Here is a 22,868-nt window from a genome sequence, read left to right on the forward strand (position 1 = left end):
AAGTTATAAGGCATTCTGACGCACACTTGCTTGGAAAACTCTAAGAAGCTAAAATGCCTTTGGGAAAAGTAGATTCCGAGTGTCAGTTAACACATGAAGATACAACCTCTTACCAAGCTAGAAGCATGGATATTTGTCCTGATTTCATCAAAGTAGATCGCACTCTCAAGTGGAAATTAACATAACAATCCCACTTTCAAAATATAAAACACCACTGAAAGGAATTAAACACACAAGTAAATGGTAAGATACCCTGTGTTCATGCACCGGAAGATTTAATATTGTGAAGATGTCCGTTCTATGCAAAGCAACCTACAGACACAAGGCAATCCCTCTCAAAATCTCAATGGCATTTTTTGCAGAAGTAGAAAAATTCATCCTAAAATTCATGTGGATTCTCCAGGGACCCCAAATAGCAAAAAACAATTTTGAAAAAGAACAAAGTTAGAGGACTTACACTTCATAATTTCAAAATATAGTACAAAGCCATATCTATTTTGCAGCAATCAAACAGTGTGGTACTGGAATAAAGACAGACTAATAGGCCAATGGAATAGAGAATTCAGAAGTAAACCTTCATGTATATGTTCAAATGTTCCTCAACATGGGGGCCAAGACTACTCAATGGGGAAAGGTTAGTCTCTTCAACAAATGGTACTGGGAAAACTGGATATCCACATGCAAAAATAAAATAAAATAAAGATGGGCCATATCTTGTACTACACAAAAAAAATTAACTCAAAATGGACTAAAGACCTAAACATAAGACCCAAAAGTATTAAACTCCTAGAAAAGAACATAAGGGACAAGCTTTATGATACTGGAGTTGGCACTGATTTCTTACGTATGACAGCAAAAGCACAGGAAAGAAAATACTAGACAAATGGAACTATATCAAACTTAAATACTTTTATACATCAAAGGACACAATCAAAAGTGAAAAAGCAACCTACAGAATGGGAGAAACTATTAGTAAATTGTTATCTTAGGGAAATCAACATCAAACCACAATGAGATATTAACTCACAATTGTTAGGATGGCCACTACTAAAAAATGAAAGAATGAAAACAAAGTAACACAAGTATTGGTGAGCATGCAGACAAAATGAAACCCTAGTACACTGTGGGTGGGGATATAAAATTATGCAGCCACTATGGAAAACAGTATGGAGGCTCTTCAGAAACTTAAAAATACAAATCCTACATGATTCAGCAATCCCACTTCTGGATGTATGTCCAAAAGACTTGAAAGCAGAATCTCAAGGAAATATTTGCACCAACCATGTTCACAGCGCATTATTCACAGCCAAGAGATGGAAGCAACCCAAATGTCCATCAAGTGATGAATGGATAAGCAAAATGTGGTATGTCAATACAATGAAATACTATTCAGCCCAAAAAAGGAAGGAAATCCTATTACATGCATTAACACAGATGAACCTTGAGGATATTAAGTGACATAAGCCTGTCACAAAAAGAAAATACTATATGATTCCACTTATATGAGGAATCTAAAGTAGTCAAATTCATAGAAACAAGAAGTAGAATGATGGTTGCCAGGGGCTGTGGGAGGTGGGAATGGGGAGTTGTTTAACGGGTACTGAGTTTCAGTTCTGGAGATGGAAAGTTCCAGAGATCTATAGTACAACAATGTCAATATACTTAACACTCCTAAACTATACCTTAAAAATGACTAAGATGGCAAACTTTATGTTATGCATTTTTTAATCACAATGAAAAAAGTAAAACAATCTTAGCATTGACTGCTGTCATTTTTGCAACAAGCTCACAGAGTTGTAGTCAAAATTCTGACAATAAATAATGCACACAATGATGCAACATATGTCGCTAATTTTCAAACACCTCAGTTTGCCTCTCAAGATTTCGTCTGGTTTGGAAAACCACCTGACAAAATTCGGAGAGAATATGAGAAGTTCAGAGGAATGGAAAATGTTTTTCTCCTGAATTTTCTTCACATAGACTCTGCCTTAGTTAATGAAAGTGGATTAGTAAGTTAATCATTTTACCATTTTTTAAAATGAATAAGCAAACGGATTTTCTTTGTGCTCCACTAAATTAATTGACCTTTCTGGAGTGCGCACATCCCTTGGTGCTGTCCTGGCAAGAGGAATCTTTTGGTAATTCTTTCACTTATTCGACAAGCTTTTACTGAGTACTTATTACATGCCAGGCATTACTCTTAGTTGTAAGGGCAGAAATGAATAAGTTTTTGGCCTTGAAGATTTCACACGCCCAGGACAGCTGATCTTTGTTAACCTGGATAGAATCTTCCAGTATCACTGCAGTCTACTAGCCATCTAAGATGCAATCCAAAAGTTTCACTCAGACCTCCAAGGACGAATCACTCGACTGAGAGCTTTGGGGTAAGAGTTGTCAGAAACTGAGAGATACCTATGCACACAATCTTCTTAAACATTTCAGTGCTAAAATTTATTTCAAGGAATTTATGATGAACAGGGAGAAGGAGGAGGTTATGAACAGGATAAAATGACGTATATGTGAACAAAACAAAATAATGCACGATACATAAAATACAGCTGTGGATAACTGAAATAAATGAGCTTTAATGAAATCACTGGTTTGGGTTGTATTTTATATTTTATTCCAAGATAGATTAAAACTTTAACCTAGCAATGAATACCAACTACTTTATTTAAATAAAGACCATTTCAAGGGTTAGGTATAAAAAGAAATCTGAACTTAGAGACTTAGACTACCATAAGAAAGTGTCTTATAAATAGCGATGGTAGTAAGATGATACAGATAATAATAATAATTAGCCTGCCCAAGGCCACACTTAAAGAAAATCGCAGAATTGGTTCTAGAATCTAAGTTTTTTGTATTCTACGTCGGCTGTTATTTCCATCATGGACAATTGTTTCTTTTCCATCAAATGACACTTCCTGACCCACCAACCTCAAAGCATTTGTGAGAAGAAATAAGATAACTTGTAAAATAAGGGAGGAAAAAGTAAACATTTTCTCAGCCATGAGGTCAAAAGCAAAAGGAATGGATTTGGATGTCTCTCCCTCCACGGATTATCAGTCACAAATTTTCTGAAATAAGATAACTTTTATTCTCTTGCTAAGTTAGTGACAAGTCAGGGTACATCATCTTCCCCTCATTTCAGTGATATTTGCAAAATCAGAAAATCCCCCAGGTTTTTACCTTTTCTGCTTCAAAACAGTTTGTTCCTTGTTAGTTTTGTTTTGCTGTGTGTTGCTTCCGAAAAGAAAAGCTGAGTAACTCATGTTTTGCAGTCTGTGCAATGTAGGACTTCAGTGACTGAACATGAGTCATGTTTATGCCCTAATTCTAGAAGGAAATCTCATCAAAAATAGGAAGAACCTGTATTTCCAAGGAGATGTTATTCCACAAGAGGTGGTTCAGCCTCACTTTCTTCCTTGCCCAAGGATGTGTCATATTAACAAAAAGGGTATCCAATTTTCTTTACTCAACTTGGATTTTCCTTTCTTTCATTTCAAGGCTAAAAATTCACTGCAAAAGTTAGCTTTAGTATGCGAACAAATTAGTCTGATTACATGAGCCTGATACTTTATAATGATTAACGCTATGTTTGTTAAATTTAAGTGTAATTATGAAGAAGATTCAGCATCATGAAAGTGTCCATTCTAGTCCAAATAATCTATAAATTCAAGATATCCCGAGGAATTATGTCAAAGGAACTGACTTTTAAGACATCAAGATTATAAAGCCATAATAATCATAATTGGTAAAAATGTAATTGTAGGATTTATACAGTGTCAAATTGGGACAAAGTTTAGCAAACAGACCAGGATTAAAAAAAAAAAAAAAGTATGCTAAAAAACAAAACATAGTAAGAAAGACTGACAACTCACAACTTCTGAAGACACTGGAACAGTGTATCAGAATCTCCTGAGAGCCGATATCTGCAAGAGCTATAAACTATAACGAATTATTGGCTACAATATATAAAGAACTACAAATCAACAAGAAAAAGACAAATAATCTTATAGAAAAAAAAAAAGAGAAAAAATGTCAGTAGATAATTCATAGAAGAGTCAACATGAATGGCCAAGAAATACAAGCTCAACCTCCCCAGCTGATCAGGTCAGTGCAAAAACCACATTAAGATCCAATTCATACAAATCAGTTTGGCTCAAAGTTAAGATCCGTTAATAAATCCACATGGTTACATAAATGAAACAATACAAAAAGTTGCATAAAATGCTATCAATACAAGCAAAGGAACAACAATGCCAAATTGCATCCAGTGGTGCTGAAGCAGAAGAAATCCCATTTTCATCCTAGTGTCTTATCCACCCCATTACCAACACCAGTCTAGGTTATCACTTTTGGGCAAACGTGTTCTTATTCTCCCTCCTTTGTTAAGCCAAAAGGTATTATACTATATTCACCATATTGTGCCTTGCTTTTTCTAACCTAACAATATATTTTAGTAGTCTTTATCAGCACATAGGAATCTTCCACATTTCCTTTAATGGTTATGCACTAACTTAATCACATGGATAGAGCAAAAATTATTTAGCTGACCCCCATTAAAGATATTTGGGTTTCTTCTAATATTTGCTATTACAAACAATGCTTCAAAAACATAACCTTGGGGGCCAGGCATGGTGGCTCACCTGTAATCCCAACATTTTCGGAGGCAGAGGCGGGCAGATCACTTAAGGTCAGGAGTTCAAGACCAACCTGGCCAACAGGGTGAAACCCCATCTCTACAAAAAATACTACTAATAATACAAACATTAGCCGGTTGTGGCGGTGGGTGTCTGTAATCCCAGCTACTTGGGAGGCTGAGGCAGGAAAACTGCTTGAATCCAGGAGGCAGAGGTTACAGTGAGCTGAGATCGCCCCACTGTACTCTAGCTTGGACAACAGAGCGAGGCCCTGTCTCAATAAAACTAAACAAAACAAAATAAAATAAAATAAAATAACCTTGGGTATCAGTGTGTGTGTATGCTATTAAATCCATAGAGTAAATTCTCAGAAGTGCAATGTGGGGTCAACAAAGAAGAGTACCAGCAAATATCACATCACTACCAACTGTTGGGGAGTCTGTGGAATAATGAGAACTCATATCTTGCAAGCAGGTCAATATGTCCATGCAAACACTTTAGAAAAGAATTTTCCAGAATCTAGTAAAATTCAAATCTATATACTCTTTAGCTCATAAACTCTACTCCTAAGTAGAAACACAATACGGTACAAGACATATACAGCCACTACAGCCACTTAACAGCTTTATTCGTGACAACAAAATACACCAAATAAAAGAAAAAAAGAGAGAAGGATGAGTAATTTTTAAAACTATGGTATATTTGTGAAATGGAATACAACCCACTAGTGAAGAATGAAGGAATTGGAGCTGTCAGTATCAACAGTTATTCATCTCTCTGTGCCTTAGGCAATTACTTAATCTCTCTGTCATACTTTCTCCATTTGTAAAGTAGAAATAATAATAATAATATTCATAGAATTGATACTTGCTAATATTTATCAAGTTTTTAGAACAGTACCTGGCATGTAGTAACTATGTACATATTTGTCAAATGAAACGGATCACAAATACAAATGTTACCATGTTGAGTGAAAAGCCAAGTTTCAGAGAACTCTATGCAGCATACGCAGACCAAGTACAGACAACATAAAAACATGCAAAACAATACCACATACTATTACAGTAAGTCCTTGCTCAACAATGCCCATAGGCTGTTGGCAATGGCAACTTTAAGCAAAAGAACACAAAACAACACCTTTTTTCCCTCACACATATCACAAAATGATGTCGAGCAAAATGATGTTATTTGAGGATCTGCTGTACATAGTTTCACTCAAAGTCACAGTTTCCAAGAACCTGCTGACATTGAGGACTTCCTATATTTAGAAATGTAGAAATGCTATAATAAAGGCAAGGGAATGGCAATGCCAAATTGCAGACATTGATGCTGGAGCGAGAGACAACTGTAAGGAATATCTGGGAAATTAACTAGTACTGGCAATGTTCGTTCTTATACAACACACAGGTCCCAGGCGTTCACTCCATTATTCTTCAAAGTCCTGTGTGCATCATAAGTGCGCCATAATAAACAAATAACATTTTTTTTCTTTTTTCCCTTCTCTACTTTGTGGGATGATTTAAGTAACTTTTTTTCTAAATGAAAGATACACAGTGGAGGAAAAGCAATAGGATATATACTTCTGAAATAATTACAAGCAAATACAGGGAAAAACCATCCAGTGATAGACATGAAAAAGGAAAAAGCATAATTAACAGAACACACAATACATGATATCTAGAACAATATCACAGATAGTATTTCACCACAGAAAAAAGATTTTCAGGTTGAGTAAAAAACAATCTAACCAAACTCAGCTTAAAAAGATAAAACATTTACATAGGAAGGTTAAAAAGAAGAGGTTAAACAGAGCTCCACCAAGCAAATTCTGACAAAGAGAAAGAAACAGTGGAAATATAATCATATAAAATAGAATTAAAGGCCGCCACAGTGGCTCACACCTCTAATCCTAGCACTTTGGGAGGCCGAGGCGGGCGGATCACGAGGTCAGGCGATCAAGATCATCCTGGCTAACACAGTGAAACCCCGTCTCTACTAAAAATACAAAAAATTAGCTGGGCGTGGTGGCGGGCGCCTATAGTCCCAGCTACTCGGAAGGCTGAGGCAGGAGAATGGCATGAACCCGGGAGGAGGAGCTTGCAGTGAGCCGAGACTGCGCCACTGCACTCCAGCCTGGGCGACAGAGCGAGACTCCATCTCAATTAAAAAAAAAACAGAATTAAAAGTTTAAATAATTCACAGGAAAAGGGGATATGTGAAATTGACAAAAAGAACACACTAAGATGTCCTTAATCATTACGTACTAAACCGTCTAACTTTAAAATATACAATGCAAACATGTTAGAACTTAAGGAGAAAATGTCCAATCACAATCGTAACAGGAATTTTTTCACATACCTCTATCAGAAATCACCTGAGCAAAGGGACCAAAATAATAAGAAATTCAATTTAGATAAAAGGAAAATTTCACGCCTAAACAGAGAATACACATTTTCTCCAGACTCAAAATATTTATTAAAAATTAATAGAATACTGTGGTTTGTGAAGATGTAAGTCTTCAAAACATTCCCCAAATATGAATTCCATAGGCCATGTGTTCTGAATGCAATACAAGGGACTAGAAACTAACAAATACTGATCAAAAACTAAAACATCAATGTCCTATCTGCCTGAAATTTTTTTAAAAATCTAGGCCCTTTATGCCTTTTGGTAGATTCTGGAAAGATTTTCCTTGGGAGAAATTATACGCATAAAGATACTACATCAAGAATTATTCACGTGGCAAAAAAAAGTCTAAGTAATAATCTAAATGCCATTTTTAAAAAATTTGAGACAAGGTATTTTGTTGCCCAAGCTAGAGTGCATGGCGCAATCACGGCTCACTGCTGCCTCAACCTCCCAGGCTCAAGCAATCCTCCAGCCTTGGCCTCCCAGGTAGCTGGGACTACAGGTGCACACCTCCATGCCTAGATAATTTTTTAAAATGTTTTTGTGGGAATGAGGTTCTCCCTATGTTGTCCAGGCTGCTCTCAAACTCCTGGGCTCAAGCAATCCTCTCGTCGTGGCTTCACAAATTGTTGGGATTACAGGCATGAGCCACCATGCCTGGCCTAAATGCGTATTAATAAAGAAATACTTTAGTACCTTACAGTACATTCATTTGATGGACTATTGTACAATCATTTCATTGACTGTTATAAGTACCATATAGCAATGTAGCAAATCCTCATGAGACCAGGCATGGTGACTCACAATTATAGCACTTTGGGAGGCCAAGGCAGAAGGATTGCTCGAGCCCAGGAATTCAAGACCAGCCTGGGCAACATAGGGAGAACTTGTTCCTATAAAAATTTTGAAGAAGTAAGCAATTATGGCAGCATGTGCCTGTAATCTTAGCTACTCAGGAGGACTGCCTGGGATCTGGAGTTTGAGACTGCAGTCAGCTATACTGCACGGTACTCTAGCCTGGGTAACAGAGTGAAACCCTGTTTCTTTAAAACAAACAAACAAACAAACAAACAAACAAAAGAACCGCAAGAAAATCCCTGTGACAAGGTCAAGAAAATAATCAGAATTCAAAATATGTAACCGGTCATTTATCAGGAGATAAAATACAAATTGTCAATCAATATATAAAAAGCTACAACTCAAGAAATCAAGATACAAAGATTAAATTAAAATAAGAAATCACTCATCCCACCATCAAGGTATCAAAAGATTCTTAAAAACTTTAACTCTTTGCTGGTGAGGGTATAAGGAATCAAGCATTCATGACTGAGAATTTACAGAAATTGGTGCAAGCTTTCCACAATTATTTTTGACAACATGTACAAAACTTTGTGTAGGTGTTTTGACATAAAAATTACATTAAAATTCTATCTTTTAAAAAATTAAAATATGGGCAAAGGTATAGTTACCAGGATGTTCTCCATTATTTAAAATAGTAATAAGTAATGACAATCTAAATGTCTAAAAATTAGAGTGCAGGTAGATATTAGTTGATACAGCCATATTTAGATAATACTCTGCAGTGTTTTAAATATATTATAAAATATAATTACTGACAGAAAAATGTCGCAATATGTATGTGAAGAAAAGCAGAATATAAGGCACATGTGATGATTCCATTTTTGTTATGTATGTTTAAGCAAGTTTGTGTGTGCATACATAAAAAACTTATATATACATTAAAATCCCAGAAGACTACTGGCCAGATATAATAACGGTGGCTATCTCTGAATGATGGCAGTTTTAGGTGATTTAATATCCTTTTGCTCTATGTTTTCCAATTTTCAATAAATGAATATGCATTACTTACATAAGAAAAAAGTTCTCCTTTTTTATGGCTGCATAGTATTCCATGGTGTATATGTGCCACATTTTCTTAATCCAGTCTGTCACAGATGGACATTTGGGTTGATTCCAAGTCTTTGCTATTGTGAATAGTGCCGCAATAAACATACGTGTGCATGTGTCTTTGTAGTAGAATAATTTATAATCCTTTGGGTATATACCCAGTAGTGGGATGGCTGGGTCATATGGTACATCTAGTTCTAGATCCTTGAGGAATTGCCATACTGTTTTCCATAATGGTTGAACTAATTTACAATCCCACCAACAGTGTAAAAGTGTTCCTATTTCTCCACATCCTCTCCAACACCTGTTGTTTCCTGACTTTTTAATGACTGCCATTCTAACTGGTGTGAGATGGTATCTCATTGTGGTTTTGATTTGCATTTCTCTGATGAGTTTGCGTCCTTTGTAGGGACATGGATGCAGCTGGAAACCATCATTCTTAGCAAACTATCACAAGAAGAGAAAACCAAACACCGCATGTTCTCACTCATAGGTGGGAACTGAACAATGAGATCACTTGGACTCGGGAAGGGGAACATCACACACTGGGGCCTATCATGGGGAGGGGGGAGGGGGAGGGATTGCATTGGGAGTTATACATGATATAAATGATGAATTGATGGGTGCTGACGAGTTGATGGGTGCAGCACACCAACATGGCACAAGTATACATATGTAACAAGCCTGCACGTTATGCACATGTACCCTAGAACTTAAAGTATAATAAAAAAAAATTATTTTAATTTTTGACCAAGATAAGCTTGATATAATAAATAAATATCCTTGCACACAAAAAAAAAAAAAAAGTTATCAAACTATACAGATGAGAAAACAACTGGAGGAAATTTTAAAACATAAGAATGTTTTGAAAATGGGATGGTGGGTTTTTTTTTTTTTTTTTTTGCCTTTTGGAAACTCTCTAGGATGTTCTCACAATACTTTTGTTACTTAAATATCTTAAAAATTAATAGTGAAACCACCCCTGATCTGTAAGCCTGTCATTAAGGAGAAGACGGGATCAATTCTGCCACTCTAGCTTCCCTGCCTCTCCATATTCCTTCCTGTGAGTGTAGCCATATTTCTCTAGGGAAGCCTCTTGGTGACCTTGTGTACCAAGCAAGGGCTCAGTGAGCACACAGAGGAGCTGGTGCCAAACTGTCATCAGAGTCTCCCTGACTTGCCCACTAATCACTCACTATACTATAAAAAGACCTGATGGGAGAATGAGATCCTGGCCAGCTCTCCCACCAACTGCCTGTCCACAAGGCCTGCCCCCTGGCCTCTCTGGGTTTCAAGTTCTGCAACCATGCGATGAAGGGTCTAGAAGGGATGATCTCTATGCTTCTCTGGTTCAAACGTTTTAATTCTAGGTCCAGGTTGGAAATACAGCTGGCACTAACCAAGAGACACCTGGAAATCCACACAAGGATATCTACAAAGAGCTCTAAAACCTAAAGGAGATAAAAATAAAGGTATGCTAAGCTGGCTGAAATCCTAATTTCATGTGGCTTCAGTGTTTGCGTTTCACGCACTCACTCTGTAGTCTCTATTCACATCGCTGAGTTGCCAGTAATGATTAGGGAGGCCCATCCGCTTGTATTCTTCACTAAGATCAATCAGCACCCAGCCTTGCTCTCTTTCTTCTTTATCCAGCATGGGGTTGAATGAAAAGCAGTATAATTCCTCATATTTCACTGCAAGAAAAGGGAGGATAAAGTTAAATCAAGCTTAGTCAAAACCAGAGCCAAATCTCCCTGAAAACATTCTGTCCCATCTGGAATGCCCTGAGAGGCCATCCCAACCCCCACCTCCAGCACACTCCTGGGGGCAACTTGTGTGCAGTGGACAGGGCCCCCCACCTCCTCCCAGCAATGACGAGATGACCTTGGGGTATCTGAACTCGGCAGTACCTTCTTTCCTTTTAGAACACACGGATATCTCCATTTTGTGCTTTTGTTGTTGTTGTTGCTTTAAAAGCAAATATATTTTCCAGACCACACAAAATATGGAACATAAAAATTCAGAACATATGCATTTATTAGGCATCAAGATTTCATTTTTGTAATGCCAATCAAGCTTGGATTTGGGGTGGCCTCTCAGAGGCAGGCCTGGGCCCAGGCCAACTGCACATTTTCATGCTCACAGTGTTAAAAAAGAAAAAATAACAAAGTTGAAAAAACTCTGGAACATATTAAACATTTGCATCAGAAACATCTGAACTTCAAACAACTACATAAATATCGTAATTGTGCTGCTCATTGGCATAGGAGTCATTAAAAAAAACCAATTCATAGTGCACAGCGCTGTGCTCATGGGATGCGAACTGAAGGCTGCATCATGATGCGGCTTCTTTCAATTCTGCCATGTTATCTCTGTCTTTATAGATTGCCTTTGATGCTTGTGAAGCCCAATAGCCCCACTGTTTCCCTTTCGCCAGTAAAATCTAGGATTTGATTTTCTTGCTCCAGTCTTGCCATTTAAGGGAATTGTAGAGACCAGCACTATCCAACAGAAACATAATGTGAACTATCTGTATCATTTTAAATGTCCTTGTAGCCACATTAAAAAAGAGTTAAATTAATTTAACAATCTATTTTATTTAACCCAATATACCCCAAATCATTATCACTTCAACATCTGCATGATATAAAACTTATTAATATTTGATACATTTTGTTTTGTGCTGTCTTTGAAATTTCATGTGTATTTTGCACTTAACCGCATATCTCAGTTCGGAGTGGCGCTGAACAGCTATCTGTGGCCAGTGGCTACCATCTTGGACAGTGCAGATCTAAGCATTTCTGATGATAATAAAGGACAGCTGATACTCAGACCTTTTTTTTGTTCCAGATTCTGTTGCAATTAAGAGCATTAATCCAGTTAGCAGGCAATATTGATGGTCCTCATTTTACCTACAAGAAATCTGAGGCAAACGAGAGGCACGTTCCCTCACTCAGAGTCACACAGCTAGTAACTGGGAAGTCCAGGTTTAAATGAGACATCTGGCTGCAGAAGGCCGGCTCCTAATTGTAACACACCCTCCCAAAAGGCAGATCCTTCTCTCTTCTTCCTTCCTCGTTCCAGTCCCTTCATCTTCCTGTTTTTTCTCCAATACATTTCTTTCTCATAGCTTTCCTAGGTCCTCCTATGTCCTTAGCATACTGATAGCATTCAGTGTGAAGAATGTAAGTTTCCTAAACACATGTATATGCAGCCCATTATAGGATCTCACCACCAGCAAGAGGCTGCAGCAACACACAGGCAGCCTGACATGAAAACTCAGGTTTCAAACTTGTTTTGATTGCTATTGAGATGACTCATCCACATGGAAGAGGAAAGATAAGGGTCATATTTTAAGCACCAGATTTCTTCATGTTTCTTGTGAATAAGAAGCAACTGTGGTATGTCAGTGAGATAAATTATGTTCTATTTGTCTTTCTCCATGTCATGTTTCTAAACTTCAAAACTTAGAATACAGACTGTTTGGACAAATAACAAAATACGCGCATCCAGGTACGCTCACACACAAACCAGAGCAGATGCTTTCTGTCAGATCAATTTCTCACCATCTTAGCGATGTTGCAGACAGCATGTGAAACTTCAGATCCTGTTCTGGGAACAGCTGGCTCGACATTGACACATCTTTTCCATCTTTAAGTACCATTTTCATGACTCAGGCTTCTGCTACCATAATGTTAACCACAAATGCTAGTTGTTTAGGATGCCAAAAGAGTCTCTTGAGAAAGCCTCAGTTCCCTCAGTGAAACAAGCGCTTCTGAATACGGGGTAATAATGGCAGTTAAGTTCTCTTTGTTAAATATTTACAAATAGCTTTAAAGGTAGAAGAAGAAAAACATCCTATGACTACTGACAGTGTTCTGTGTGTGGGCTGATACCTGTTTCCACTGGGAAGAGGCAATGAAATTATCCATAAATTACAGCAATAATAATTTATAACAGACATTAAGCAGATCACTCTTGAACTAGGGGACAATAGGATGGCTTGACACTGAAATTATGAAATTTTCCCTTTTTTAAGGAAAAGGGTGATCAACCAATCCTCACGCCCAATTTAAGGAAAATTCTACATGAGGGCCAGGAAAAGCCCATTTTTGTCAGCCAACACTGAGTCATGTGAGCTTCTTACCCACAGGCAAGCCCAGAAGCAGCCTGCAGACTGTGCCTACTCTAAGAAATCAAAAAGGACCACCAGCACAGATGAAAATTTTACTGAATTGTTCCCATGTCATAATTTTCTGTTCCTTTCACTCTCTACTTTTGCCAAACACATAGCAGAATGTTCAGCAATTAGCTGTGAGGTAAGTTAAAAAACAAAACAAAACTAGGACTTGAGAATCTTTATTTTTTTGCTTACAGACTTTTAAATAATACATTGACGAATGATAGTTGTGTATATTTCTGGGGTAAAAAGTAATGCTATGATTTTTGACTACAATGCAGAATGATTAACTCAAGCTAATTAACATATACATTGCCTCAAGTGTTTTAACATTTTCTGTAACTGAGAACATCTGAAATTCACTCTCAGCGTTTTGAAATTTACACTTCTGAACTATTACCTATACTCAACACACTGTGCAACAGATCTCAAAATAAGACTTATTCCTCCTGCCTGAGGCTTTTGCACCCTTTGACCATCATCTCCCCATTTCCGCCACCCGCAGCCTCTGGTAACCACCATTCTACTCTCTGCTTCTGGGATTTTAACTGTCATAGATCCCACATGTAAGTGAGAACATGTGGTATTTGTTATGTTGGGCTTTTTTCACTCCGCATAATCCTCTCTAATTCCATCCATGTTGTCACAAATAACAAAATGTCTTGCTTTTTAAGGCTGAATAGCATTCCATTATTTGTATATACCATGTTTTCTTTATCTTTATCTCTTCATCCAATGATGGATACTTAAGTTGATTCCACAACTTGGCTACTGTGAATAGTGCTGCAATGAACATGTGAAAATATGTAAGAGTAGATGTTTCTTTGACTTACAGATTTCAATCTTTCCAGTAAGCACTCAGAAGTGGGATTTTCCATTTTTTGTTTTTTGTGGAACCTCCATCTGTTTTCTGTACTAATTGACATTCCCACCAACAGTGCATAAGCATTCTCTTTCCCCCGCACCCTTGCCAAAGCGTGTTATCTTCCATCTTTTTGGTAAAGGCCATTCTAACAGTTGCGAGGCGATATCTCACTGTGGTTTTAATTTGCATCTTCCTAATGATTATTGAGGTTGAGCATTTGCTCATGTATCTGTTAGCCGTCTTCTTTTGAGTATTCTCTTGAGGTCCCTTGTCCTTTTCTTAATCAGAGTACTTGGGTTTTTTTTTTTTTTCCTATAGAGTTGTTGGAGTTCCTGACATCTTTGGGGTATTAATCCCTTATCAGGTACATGGCTTCCAAGTATTTTCTCCAATTTCCTTTGTTATGCAGAAGCTTTTTATATTTTAGACAAATCTTTAATATTTACAGAATCTGAACAGAGAGAAAGTATTTGCCTACTCTAGGAAGGTCATATCCCTCAGCTGATTTTCTACCCACTCTTAAAACAGGCATGTTAAAAGTTCCACTGGCTTTTCCCATCACAGTCTGAGTCAACAGACCCAACATAAAACACATTTTGCTATTAGTGACCAGCAGCTTTCAGCAGGAAGTGCACCGAAGGCCTCACCCTAAGGGGCCCCATTACACAAGAGCTCCTCCAATAAGAAGCAAATATTCAAAATGCCTTTGGATTGTGGGAGTAAACTGAATGTGCATGTTTAATTTTTTAAAAAATTCAGAAAAAGCTAATGTGGAAATCTTGGTATTTACAGTATCATATATTATCTACTTAAATCATATAACTAATGAAACAGGAGTCCAGCTTTAATGTTTTTCTACCCAGAAAGCAAAATGGTAATTTCTAAAATACTACACGAAATTAAGGATGAGTAACATTTTGGCTGTTTCTAGGAAGACCAAATCAGTGTTTCAGTTGAAAGCAGAGCTCAACCCAAGCATAGAGATCCATGTTTTGGCTGATTTTATTCTAACAACGGTGTTCACTGTGCTCCCCTTAACCTCGGGAAGCCTGTGGCACTACAGTGCAGCTCAGTCTCTATTCCCCTCCCTGGCTCCTTTACTCTCAGAAAACCCTACTTTCTACTTCCCATAGAAAATGCAAGACATCAGGTGGAAACTCTCAACTTGGAACCACCAGGCGAATAAATGGGGCTGCGACCGTACACAACCTTTGCTCTTTCTCTCCCATATAAAGGAAAGGGTGCTCCTTCTGCCAAAATAAGGGAGGATGTGGGTACAACAAAACATTAGGGAAGGAAGGAAAATAACCTAGCTTGTTCCCTAGGTACCAGGTTAAAGGTTATAAAAACAGAATATTTAGGATAAATATATGGAGAAATTGCCTCTCATTATAGACTAACTGGGAGAAGCAACAAATAATGTAACATTAAAATCAAAAGTATTTTAAAAATGAAAAGAAAAAACAAACATGAATCAGCATCAGCAGAATATGAAGGGTGAGAAAGGGAAGGGAAAACTTTCCAGTAGTCATCAGGACACAGAGATGTGAGCGTTTTTTTAATAACCAAAGTAACTACTGAAAGATAAATTGCATCAAACATTATGCTGAATTCAGGCAACTTAAAATAACTGTAGTTGAAAAACCATTTAGCATAGAGTGAGAAGATAATACAGCCATTATTGGATTTTGCATATTTAAAATAAAAATGAGGGTGCCTCACCTTATCTGTCTATTGTAAACAAACAAGTGTTGAAATTAAATATTAGGACTGTTAAAGCTAACACAGTGGAAAAGGGTGCTACACTCTGATAAAAAAGAAATTACCACTGCAAAAATTGCTTAAACATCAATGACTTAGATAAGGAATATAAAAAGTTACCAATTAAACACATGAGACTACTTCAATCATGAGATTTTTTAAAATAAAAAATATCCAAAAGAATTGAGGAGTGAGATTCAAAAAAGAAACTAGTTTAGGAAAAGGGGAAATATAAACAAAAGAAATTATTTAAGTGTTGAAGCGCTCGCAAACACTAAAGAAGGAAAGATAATTGACACAAAAATAAACAGCAGGAGGCAAACTGGAGGGAAGAGAGGAGAGAGGACATGGGAAAAGCTGAAGCCCCCTAAGAAACAGGGGTCTTTTCATCAGAAAAGCTGAGATCCTTATTAATACATTCGATGTACAAGGTTAACTGATCTCATTTGAGCCACAGCCCTTATTTTAACCTAAGTTAGTTCTTTACCAAGAATGACAGTTTCCTGCATTTGGACACGTTATGTTTTGCCCGAGATCTTCTATAGTCCGTGACCAAATTCTTATCAATCTTTATTCACACAAAAAGCAAACCAATAAAATCTCTAATTTTTTAATAATTTGATTTACCCTTATACCAGAAATCCTAACTCAGTAAAGAATCTCAACATTTATTTTAAGTTGCCTGAATTCAGCAGAATGTCTGAAGCAATTTCGCTTTCAATAGTTACATGGGTTCTAAAACACCTCACACCTCTGTGTCCCTCTGCTGACAGTTGGAAACTTTTCTCTTCCCTTCCCCACCCTGTGCATTCTGCTGATGCTAAGGTTCGGGGTTTTTTTTTTCTTTTTTTTTTCTATTTTAAAAGTACTTTTGATTTTAATGTTAAATAACAGCAGCTTTGAAAATATTTCCTTCAGAAACCTGGACTTAAATGAATTCCCAAACATTTCTTCTTATGTAAAAACAACTGTTTTGTCCTCTATAGCAGCAGTCTACAACCTTTTTGGTACCAGGGACCAGTTTTGTGGAAGACAATTTTTCCGTGGATGGGGGTGTGGTTGGGGGATGGTTTCAGGATGAAACTTCCACCTCAGATCATCAGGCATTAGATTCTCATTAGGAGCACACAACCTAGATCCCTCGCATGTACGGTTCACAATAGAGTTCATGCTCCTAAAAGAACTAATGCCACCGCTGATCTGACAGGAGGTGGAGCTCATGCTTGTATGCCTGCCACTCACCTCCTGCTGTGCTGTGCTGCCCGCTTCCTAACGGGCCATAGACTGGTACCTGTCTGCGGCCCAGGGGTTGGGGACCCCTGCTCTATAGAACCTTACAGTTAGCTGGGTGTCCATAAAGAAACTGAAAATATGTGAACTTTGTTGGTGACTAACCAGAATATCGACAGACCTACATTGTACAACGAGAATTCAAAGTACGCCTCCCTCACCAACCACACACATACACCCTTATTCTCATATTCTTAGAGGCAGTGGAGGGTGTATTTTATAAAACATCTTCAGATGGTTCTGAAAAGCCACCCCATCCCCCAGCTGAAGGCCATTGTTTCATGTCGAACCCCTTCCACATTTCCCCATCTCCCTCTAGGGTCAAAGTCCTACTTCCAAAGTTCTAGCCTATAATATGCCCTAATTTTAGCACTGCCTTTAACATTGCACTGTGAACTGCTTGTGTTCCATTTCGCCTTCCCTCACTTATTAAAGCACTACATTTTAGGCAAACTGCTGTTTCTAATGCCCATGTTTGAAAATGCTGGCGATTCTTTTTAACTCCTCTTAGGTGATGGCTTTGATTTAATGAATTACTATGATTTCTTTTAGAAAAGGTAGCCAGTCAGATCTCTGGCTACATCTAACACCTAACTCCCAAAACTTCATCTTTTAAGGAAAAAGTATCCCTTTCGAAAATGGGGGAACACAGTAATTTCCCCCTCAGGGATCCTCACAGCGAAAGTCCTGGCACTTGCTGTCTCTGGGCCATGACCCTCCTGGTCCCTGTGATTCACTCTTCCAGCTGCTCAGCCCTTTCCCGGTTCGCCGGGCTATTCCTAAATCCCATTAATCCGCTCAGAGCACATTTATCGCTCAGTACTTCCATGAATCAGTGACACAGAAACGGTTAGCAAAGAATTCTCCTCACATTCTCTGCTGCGTGCAACCTAGTGTACATCTTCCCAGAACTTCTGTTCCAATTTTAGTGCACCCTCCAAAAAGTTCAACTGCTTTTCTGGCTTACTCTGCCATTCTTTTAGTGCACTTGGATGAAAAAGCCTCAACCAACTGCCTTTAGAGGGAAACAGAGTAAAGTAAAAATTACCAGATTTTGACAGCTCCCTGGCATCATTTCCATTCAGTAACTTTAGCTCTTAGCTACCTACAAAGAATATGGACAAATCATGATCCAACCAAATGCCTTGAAAAGTTTATAATTGAACTTCTTGTCCTGAATCAAAAAATATTTGGCAAAGTAATTATCAGCACATATCTTATTTCCTTTATTAACTACTTCTGTGTAACACAACTGTTATATAAATGATCTCTTTCCACTGTATTCTTCCAAGAAACAGAGAGTATATTTCTTTTAAGGAAAACAACACCACAACTCACACAAGCCACACAGAGAGGCAAGAAACCCTTCTTTTGAAGTGAACGGTAAACTATAAATCTGAAGAGCCCAAGATGATGGCTAGAACAAGATAGCAATGGCGAGAACGTATTTTTCAAATCCAAATGTTCTTCCCACTACATTAAGTTTTTTGGTTTTTTTTTTTTTTTTTCAGGAGAATCAGCAGATCCACACTCTGAATAGTCACTGACGCTAGTCTAGTTGTACCAACCTTGGAAAAAATAAATTATTATCAAAAAGCAATGGAGGGGCAGGCATGGTAGTTCATGCCTGTAATCCCAGCACTTGAGGCTGAGGCAGGTGGATCACTTAAGGCCACGAGTTCAAGACCAGCCTGGCCAACATGGCAAAATCCCATCTCTACTAAAAATACAAAAATTAGCAGGCTGTAGTGGCGGGCACCTGTAGTCCAGCCACTTGGGAGGCTGAGGCATGAGAATCACTTGAACCCGGCAGGCAGAGGTTGCAGTGGGCTGAGATCGTGCCACCGCACTCCAGTCTGGGCAATGGAGCAACAGTGTCTGGGGAAAAAAAAAAAAAAAAACCCCAAGAAACAAAAAAGCAATGGAAACTAAACCTTAAAAGCCTCAAGAGGGAGAAAACTGCACTAGAACTGTCTGATAACATTTCCCACACAAAACAACTGGTCAGTTCTGTCACTGGCCCCATTCAAGGTGGCTTGAGTACCACAACATAAGGGCATAACTTAAACGCAATTTCACCCCAAAAGGAAAACATCCTATAACCTCCACCAAGATTAAGTGAATACTAAGACTCATGAAAGAGACTCACATAGTAAATAACTCGGGGGAGACTCTAAAAAAACAAGAAACTCTGTATCACATGATTATTCAGGCTTGTCCGCATCTGAGAACCAGACTGACACAGTCCCTAAACCCCCATCATTCCTAAGCAGCATACAAATTCTTGAATGTGATTTGCGAATTTTTAAGAGAGGTTCCGTATTAAATGGCGAGTTCCTCTACCCTACCTGGCCTTGCAAGGCGTATCAGGGAGATGTACACGTCGTGGCAATCTCTTTCCTGAGGTATGATGAGCTGTATTATCTGAAAGTTCTTGCAGCGAATCAGCAGAGGGCATCCGGTAGCAGTTGTTGCCTGTTTCTCAATGGTGGAAATCTGACTGTGAAGAATCTAGAACCAAATGTTAATTTGCATAAGCTAAGCACAAATAACTAATGAATATGACAAGGACTAACATTTCCTTGTGGCTCAAAGAATGACAAGAAGCACTCCCCAACCTCTAGCTAGCTCAACCCTTGCATTCAGATGACAAGCACTGAGATGTTCCAGGTAACAACCAACTTCCTAAATTTATAATTTTATTTTTCAATACCAAGCTTCCTGATATCCAGGATAGTTATTTTGAAGCAAACCATTCAGCATGTAAATTTGCACAAGTCCAGGTAAGGAAACATTTTGGTGGTCAGATGTTGAATGTACTTAAATAGCTAAAATCAAACAAGGTCATGAGAAGTCAGTAAAATAAACTTCTGCAATCAACGCAAGTTAGAGATGGCTCCGCTGGGAGGTGCCACCATGCTCCTTAATTCCACATGGAATGTTCGAGTTCTGTATCAACATGGGACTGTTGTTTTCTAAGCTGTTGGTGGTCGGGCAGGCTGCAAAAGAAGGAATTTATTTATCTTTTTATTTTTTAAATTAGTATTTTTATTGCAAATCATAGTTGTACACATTTATGGGCTAAAACGTGATGCTGTGATATATGAACATCATGTGGATGATTAAATCAAGCCAATTAACATAGCCATCACTTACCTATAGTTTTGTTTTTTTTTTAACAATGAGACCCTTGAAATTTACTCTCACAGTTATTTTGAAATATACATTGAGTATGGACACCTTGCTGTGCAATACATTTTCCAGACTATTCCTCCTGTCTATTGGAAACTTTGTGCCCTTTGATCAATATCTCCTCATTCCCACCCTCTCCTCTGCACTCCCAGTGTCTAGTAAAACCATCATTCTACTCTCTAAAGAGGAGATTAACTTTAAAGGAAATCATACTGAAGTGCATCTCCGGTGTTACAGGAGGGTCTCTGCTCAGTCTTCAATGGCAGCATTTTATTCTGTAAGTTTCCTCTCCACTAATAAGTGCCTGCCACCTTCTGCTAAAAATGTACCACTGTGCACAGAATATAGAAAAGGGAAATCTACAATTCAGGGATGTCACGATTGGGTTGCTGAAAAAATCATAAGGCCAAGCACAGTGGCTCATGCCTGTAATCCCAGCACTTTGGAAGGCCAAGGTGGGCAGATTACTTGAGGTCAGGAGTTTGAGACCAGCCTGGACAACATGGTGAAACCCTGTCTCTACTAAAAATACAAAAAAGTCAGCCACGCGTGGTGGCACGTGACTGTAGTCCCAGCTATTCAGGAGGCTGAGGCAGGCGAATCGCTTGAACCCAAGAGGTCGAGGTTGCAGTGACCTCCAGAGTCGAGGTTGCAAGATCGATCGCACCACTCACTGCACTCCAGCCTGGGCAACAGAGTGAAATTCCATCTCAATAATAATAAATATCTAATGGTTTCATTAATAAGTAGCAGAAATACCTGATGATGAAACTCCTCTAGCTTTTTCTTTTTAAATTTATCAGAAAAGTTGAGACAACATAATAAAATGACCAAATGGCTGCATCATAGGACCTTACAAATACAGAGTATTGCAAATGGAGCACTAGAGGATGGCAATGCTGAATCTGGCCTACTGACATTATTCAATCTCTCCTTGATAGCTGTGACAGGAAGCACTTGTATCTTCTAGCTATTTCTAAGTCTCTCTTTAGTGATGTTCAAATAATTCGTGTTTAAAATGAATAAGTAGATCAAGTAGATATGACTACACGGAAAAAGGCCAAACACACATTCCGGAAACAGTTCCCTAACACCCAATCACCAAAAGCCCACTCATCTCACCCTGAGGAAAAACGAATGGAGGCCAAAACTTTTTACTTCAAACAACGCAAAACAAGGAAAGCTAAAAATAAAGAAAGCATACCCATGTTTCTTTTCTTGTGTCAGGTGAATTTTCCACGAATATGACGTGAGTAGCCGTCAGATACAAAGTACCTAGAGCTGCTTTTTTAGGAGACACTCGATCTACCAAGCGGACATTTTCAACCTAGAGAAATCGTCATGATGAAAAGAGTTACCATAAAGCAGAAGAACAAATCACAAAATAAATAAAAGGGTAAACTCATACTTACTCCAAAATACAATTTTTTGAGAATTCCCCCAATAATAAAAACCAAAAAACGTTCCCTTAAGTTAACCAGATCTCAGAGTATGATTCTGTACATTAAAAGATGAAAATTCACCAATTATGAAAATATGACTTTAAAGGTACCACAAAAGATTTGCAGACCCTATTAAAAATACCCTGTCTGAGTTTTACAATGGTCAACACTTTCATTTCATTGTAACTGTATAACATTTTTAATTTAAAGCAGAAAGCGTATGTGTTAAAGTTCTGAGTTTACACTACGTATGAATTACATTCTATGAAAAAGAAAATGGCACATGTTCCTATGTGTTTCTACATTGTAGAAATGGCCTTAAGGCTGTTTGCTTCCATATAAACTAGTAGGAAGTATAAATAAACATATGGGAGAAAAAAGCCTCAGAGAAGCGTATGTAAGGAAAACATACCATTTCAAGATCCTTACAATCTTTCCAAGGAATGGCATTATCACCAGTCAGCTAAAATCCAAACTGCTAGAAGAGATTTCTAGAAACAATTTTTATCAAGCATACATCTCTTCTATGCAGAGTAATTTCAAGGATATGTGCACTGAGATCGTCATAACATGAAATGTAATGGAAATGACAAGATAATCTCTACCGGGCCAGAGAAAACTGAAGCAATGACGATTCTAGTAAGACACATCCACCATAACCACCGGAGGAACATTCCTGTAATGACCACAGGGCACAGCAATCCTGCCACTGCTAAGGATCAACCACCTGCAGAGAAACACCGACTCATCCCTCAAGTCAAAATGGTATTTGCTTCCATCAGGCAGCTTAGGAACTAATACATTGTTTTTGCTCCATTCTTCAGTTTAAATAGAAGCTGTGGGCTGGTGCGCTGGCTCATGCCTGTAATCCTAGCACTTTGGGAGGCCGAGGCAAGTGGATCACCTGAGGTGACGAGTTCAAGACCAGCCTGGCCAACTCGGTGAAACACCATGTCTCTACTAAAAATACATATATTAGCCTGGGGTGGTGGCAGGCGCCTGCAATTCCAGCTACTCGGGAGGCTGAGGCAGGAAAATCACTTGAACTCTGGAGGCAGAGGTTGCAGTGAGCCGAGATTGTGCCACTGAACTCCAGCCTGGGTAACAGAGCGAGACTCCATCTCAAAAAAAATAAATAGGCCAGGCACAGTGGCTCACGCCTGTAATCCCAGCACTTT

The 22,868-nt window shown here is 38.3% G+C and overlaps 1 protein-coding gene across 1 annotated transcript in view; it reads right to left on the reverse strand.

The window, feature by feature from the left end:
* The window catches only part of MTMR7 (myotubularin related protein 7), a 112,700-nt gene that overhangs the window by 52,645 nt on the left and 37,187 nt on the right, over positions 1–22,868 (reverse strand). Inside the window, exons 2-4 of the mRNA XM_010374474.2 lie at positions 21,453–21,575; positions 19,405–19,567; positions 10,497–10,654 (exon numbers count right to left, since the gene is read on the reverse strand). Of these exons, the coding sequence (XP_010372776.1) occupies positions 10,497–10,654; positions 19,405–19,567; positions 21,453–21,575 (444 nt within the window). The remainder of the gene's footprint in view (positions 1–10,496; positions 10,655–19,404; positions 19,568–21,452; positions 21,576–22,868) is intronic.

Source organism: Rhinopithecus roxellana, chromosome 9 (assembly GCF_007565055.1).
Source record: "Rhinopithecus roxellana isolate Shanxi Qingling chromosome 9, ASM756505v1, whole genome shotgun sequence".
NCBI lineage: Eukaryota > Metazoa > Chordata > Mammalia > Primates > Cercopithecidae > Rhinopithecus > Rhinopithecus roxellana.